Source organism: Pterocles gutturalis, unplaced genomic scaffold (assembly GCF_000699245.1).
Source record: "Pterocles gutturalis isolate BGI_N339 unplaced genomic scaffold, ASM69924v1 scaffold10342, whole genome shotgun sequence".
NCBI classification, from domain to species: domain Eukaryota; kingdom Metazoa; phylum Chordata; class Aves; order Pterocliformes; family Pteroclidae; genus Pterocles; species Pterocles gutturalis.
This window is the reverse complement of record NW_010115332.1, coordinates 1-1418: the sequence shown is the minus strand read 5'-3', so window position 1 is coordinate 1418 and position 1418 is coordinate 1. Positions and strand designations below refer to the sequence as shown.

The 1418-nt window shown below is 64.0% G+C and overlaps 1 protein-coding gene across 1 annotated transcript in view; it reads right to left on the bottom strand.

Moving 5' to 3' along the window:
- The window catches only part of LOC104462981 (secreted frizzled-related protein 5-like), a gene marked incomplete at its 5' end in the record, with an annotated part of 835 nt that extends 178 nt beyond the window's left edge, over window positions 1-657 (bottom strand). Inside the window, 2 exons of the mRNA XM_010075148.1 lie at window positions 3-162; window positions 580-657. Coding sequence (XP_010073450.1) covers window positions 3-162; window positions 580-657 — 238 coding nt within the window. The remainder of the gene's footprint in view (window positions 1-2; window positions 163-579) is intronic.
- Between the last annotated feature and the right edge of the window lie 761 nt (window positions 658-1418).

The following is a 1418-nucleotide window of genomic DNA, read 5'->3' as shown; positions in this document are numbered from 1 at the left end:
GCTGGGGGCAGGGGCAGGTGCCAGCGTTCCTCATGTGCAGAACCATCTTCTTGGTGTCCTTGCGCTTGAGTGGGCCCAGCTTCAGCACCTTCTTCTTCTGGGCAGCCACCAGCCGCCGCTCCCCATTCTCCTCCGTCATCTCCTTGATGCGCATCTTCACCACTGTGTGGGGCAGCCGTGGGGCATAGTTGGGAGGGGTACCGCCATGGGTCCCTGCTGGGGTGCTGCTGGGGGGATCTGCCCTAGGCACCTGTGCAGGACAGGGCACAACCCCTTCCTGGGTGGGACCCAGAAGAAGGGTCTCTGGGGAAGTTATGTTTGGGGAGGGGAAGGGGCTGTTGGGAGGTAGCACCCCTATTGATCCTTCCAAATGTCCCATTCTGCCCAGCCCCCCATGCATGTATTCTCCTGGGGTGGCCCCATCCCATGCACACAGAGTCCAAGGGAATGGCTCAGGGGGTCTCTCATGGGGCTGTCCCGGGAAAACCATGCCCTCCAGCCAAACCCCCCAGTCCGTCAGAGCTGGGGGAGGGCAGACCCTTGTCCAGGGAGGGCTGGGAAGGGGACCCCAGCACTCACCGAAGTCGCTGGAGCACATCTGCTCCATCATGCCATCCGCCTTGTGCTCCATCTCGCACTGGGTGCAGATCTTGGACACTGCAGTGAGAGACCAGCCACTGTCAACAGCTCCCTGCTGCTGACACCTGTCACCAGGGCCAGCCCTGTGGGAACATGCTGGGAGAGCCCTGGCAGCCCCTCTGCTCCCTGGGCAGCTGTGCCACGATGATGTTGGGGACAGGGAGCACCTCACTGGCTGGCATCCCAGCACCACCCCAGGAGGGATAGGGCATGGGGACACGTCCAGTCCAGCTGCTGACACTGGAGCACAGCAGCAGCAGTGAGGGAGGCCCCAGGCTGAAGGGTGTCACAGCCCTGATCCTGACCCTGGGCTGCCTTTGGGTGATGTCCCCTCCCCTGCCTGAGGGGACAGCCAGACATGGGGCCAATACCCACAGGTGCAGTATGCAGGCTGCTCTTTGCTACTGGGATGGGACCCAGCAGGAGGCAAGCGACGCAGCTCTGCCACAGGCTCCCCAGCAGCTCCCACCACGTCCCATGTTGTCCCCCATTGTTGCTCCTGTGGCTGCTCCACTCTCCCCTGCCCTGGGCAGCTCTGTGCAGGCAGCTGGGTGCCTGGCTCCCCAGGCAGTGGGGGGTGCCCAGCCAAAGCAGCTGGTCCTGCTTGTGCTGTGCCCACTTGTGCCCTGCTGCAAACAGCGGGTCCTCGGCCAGCACCAGTGCCCTGGGCCCTGCTTTGAGGGGTGCAGAGACGGGGGTATGGGGGCTCTGCAGGGGGACCCTGCATGCGGGTCCTCGGCTGCATGGGGACACGCTACTGGCAGGTGCCCTGTATGCGT